A 3,509-nucleotide genomic window follows, 5' to 3' on the forward strand; every position below is an offset into this window, starting at 1 on the left:
TGACGGGGCCATCATGGCGGCGGCCACGGGCCAGCCCGGCTCCCGGAAGCAGGCTGTGAGGGGCGGGCGCGCTGCTGGAACCCGAGCGGAGCCGGAGCCAGTGCGGGGAGGGTGGCCCGGCGGCCTGGAGCCGGACGTGTCCGGGGCGTCCCCGCAGACCGGGGCAGCAGGTGAGACGGGCGGCCGGGCGAAGCGTGAGCGTGTGAGGGGACGCTGGGCTGGGGCTAGGGGGCGCAGGGGGTTAGCGTGACCCCGAGCCGGGGGAACCTGCCGTGCACGCGCGTGACCGTGAAGCAATTGCAATGAGAGAGGCCGGCGCGGGCGGAAGGAAGGGATGCTCGGGATAGACGTGGAGACGCTGAGCTCCAAAACTGGCTACATCAGCGAGGATGGGAGGTAGCAGAAGCAGCGTACAGAAGCTGTCATGGAGAAGGGCAGCAGCCCCTTTCAGAACCTGCGGGACCGGGATTACTGAAAGGAGTCCCACTTTGCTGTGCCAGGCCAGGGTGGGGCGAGTGCTCTGGCCTCTCCCCTATCTCACCCGTCCGTGCCCCACAGAGTCCTGGGAGACAGCCACTCCTCACACCCACACGACTGGTCCCTCCGGTCTCAGCTCTGGGGGAGTGGAATTGACAGTGGAGTTGGGTGGAGCTGCCTTCTGCTATACTATGGATGTGACTATGACCGACGTTCTCTCCCCAGGTCGTCCGGGGGCCCACCATGCTGGTGACTGCCTATTTGTCTTTTGTGGGCCTCCTGGCCTCCTGCTTGGGCCTGGAGCTGTCAAGATGCCGAGCCAAGCCCCCTGGAAGGGCTTGCAGCAACCCCTCCTTCCTTCAGTTTCAACTAGACTTCTATCAAGTCTACTTTCTGGCCCTGGCAGCAGACTGGCTTCAAGCCCCCTACCTGTATAAACTCTATCAGCATTACCATTTCTTGGAGGGGCAGATTGCTATCCTCTATGTTTGTGGCCTTGCCTCCACAGTCCTCTTTGGCCTGGTGGCCTCCTCCCTTGTGGACTGGCTGGGTCGTAAGAAGTCTTGTGTCCTTTTCTCCCTCACTTACTCTCTGTGCTGCTTAACCAAGCTCTCTCAGGACTACTTTGTGCTGCTGGTGGGCCGAGCACTCGGTGGACTGTCCACGGCTCTGCTCTTCTCAGCCTTTGAGGCCTGGTACGTCCACGAGCATGTGGAGCGGCATGACTTCCCTGCCGAGTGGATCCCAGCTACCTTTGCCCGAGCTGCCTTCTGGAACCACGTGCTGGCTGTGGCAGCAGGTGTGGCAGCGGAGGCTGTGGCTGGTTGGATGGGGCTTGGTCCTGTAGCACCTTTTGTGGTCGCCATCCCTCTTCTGGCTCTGGCAGGGGCCTTGGCCCTTCGCAACTGGGGAGAGAATTATGACCGTCAGCGTGCCTTCTCCAAGACCTGTGCTGGCGGCCTGCGCTGCCTCCTCTCTGACCGACGCGTGCTGCTGCTGGGCATCATACAGGCCCTGTTTGAGAGTGTCATCTTCATCTTTGTCTTCCTCTGGACACCTGTGCTGGACCCGCACGGGGCCCCGCTGGGCATTGTGTTCTCCAGCTTCATGGCTGCCAGCCTGCTGGGTTCTTCCCTGTACCGCATCGCTACCTCCAAGAGGTACCACCTTCAACCCATGCACCTGCTTTCCCTTGCTGTCCTCATCGTGGTCTTCTCTCTCTTCATGTTGACTTTCTCTACCAGCCCAGGCCAAGAAAATCCCGTGGAGTCCTTCATCGCTTTTCTACTTATTGAGTTGGCCTGTGGGCTCTACTTTCCCAGCATGAGCTTCCTTCGGAGGAAAGTGATCCCTGAGACAGAACAGGCTGGTGTTCTCAACTGGTTCCGAGTGCCCCTGCACCTACTGGCCTGTCTGGGGCTCCTTGTCCTCCATGACAGCGATCGAAAGACGGGCACTAGGAACATGTTCAGTATCTGTTCTGCCGTCATGGTGATGGCCCTGTTGGCAGTGGTGGGACTCTTCACGGTGGTGAGACATGATGCTGAGTTGCGGGTGCCCTCACCCACAGGAGAGCCCTATGCCCCTGAGCTTTGATTTTTTTTTTCCAGGACAAGGGGTCTGGGATGGACTCCGGAATCCCGCCTACTGACCTGTATGACTCACTTTGTGACTCTGTCCTGCAGCCCTTCTTGCCCAGTGCTTTGTATTGGGAAGGACATGAGGGTGAGGGACTGGAAAGGTGCCAAAAGTTGACTGCGTGATTCCTTTTCTTCCCCTTGCTGTATAAAAATAAACACTTTTAATGGATCATTGATTGGATTTACTATACCCATCTCCGTTTCTGGTGAGGGGGCAAATGGAGATTTTGAGATAGAGATGAGATTACCAGCAGACACTTTCTATTTCTAACGTCTTCAACCAGTCAACCAGAGCTGTGAAATGCCTCTCAGTACAACTGGGTAGAAAGGACCAGAAGCTCTTAAATCCTTCATTCTCTTGACTGGGACAGGCACTCTCTCCAGTTGTCAAGCAGTATCCTTGGTCCACATGCAGGGGAAGATGATCTCTTAAAGCTGGGGTTACAGGCATGTGCAGGATGCTCAACTTGTTACATGATGCTAAGATCTAGTCCTCATGAGTATGCAGCAAGTGCTTTTAACCACTGAGCCATCTCTCTAGCTCCAAAGGGGGAAAATGATCTTTGAGCATGTGGCCACGGCTCCAAATATCAGGCTGTTGAACAAAGATTCCAGAGGTCTGGGCTACTGCACTGCAGTGACTACCCCCATTGGGACACACTAAGGTCTTTCCTGTAGGAGTAAGCTTGTTATGAACATGCATGCTTGCCTCCCTTCAGCCTTTGTGGCTACAAATGCTCCATTTGTCCAGGGCCATCTGGGCCTATGAGGTCCTGTGTCCCTTCGTGAAACATAAGCAAAGGGCTGCCAAGAAGAGAGTGGTAAAGGACTGAGGGACTGGAACATCTTGTCTGTACCTGATTCTTCCCCGCCCAGCCTGGGTGAAGGCTAGTAAGTCATCAGGGCAGGAAATATGACCAGTGGGAACACCAGTTTTGTGGGCTCCTCCCTGCCTCGCCTCTGATTGTATCTGTCTTTCCTCCTCCCAACAGAACCACTGGCTTCTCAAGGGAAATGGAGCCTGGTTTGAGAAGGGTGGGAATGGAGGGAGAGTGGTTCAAGGGTGTGTCCTGGAGTGTGCTGGAGACGGGCATGGGGGACCCACCTGTTCTGGAAAGGAATTAACTACCTTTCCTTGGGTCTTAGAAAAATTCAGGATGTTCCAGGTCCTGTAAGTGCCAGCCTGTGTGGAGAGATAGCAGAAGCAGATGGAAGAGTTTCTGCAGCAGAGGACTAGAGAAAAATGGACCACAGTCCCAAATGCCCATTCAGTTTGGGGAAGGCAATGTCTCCCCACCCAGGCTGTGGAAGTTGAGGATAAGTACAGAAGCAGGTATCACCCCACCTCATCTTGAAGCTAAAAAAAGTCTGTTGCAATAGCTTAACTTCCTC

At 55.7% G+C, this 3,509-nt stretch overlaps 1 protein-coding gene across 1 annotated transcript; it reads left to right on the forward strand.

Annotated features, from left to right (window-relative positions):
- On the forward strand, nt 1-2,286 carry Mfsd5 (major facilitator superfamily domain containing 5). Its single transcript, XM_052749069.1, has 2 exons — nt 1-170; nt 703-2,286. Exon 2 carries the CDS (start codon nt 721-723, stop codon nt 2,071-2,073), a length of 1,353 nt encoding a protein of 450 aa, XP_052605029.1. The 5' UTR covers nt 1-170; nt 703-720; the 3' UTR covers nt 2,074-2,286.
- Nucleotides 2,287-3,509: the final 1,223 nt, after the last annotated feature.

Source organism: Peromyscus californicus, unplaced genomic scaffold (assembly GCF_007827085.1).
Source record: "Peromyscus californicus insignis strain IS unplaced genomic scaffold, ASM782708v3 Scaffold_20__1_contigs__length_68692818, whole genome shotgun sequence".
NCBI lineage: Eukaryota > Metazoa > Chordata > Mammalia > Rodentia > Cricetidae > Peromyscus > Peromyscus californicus.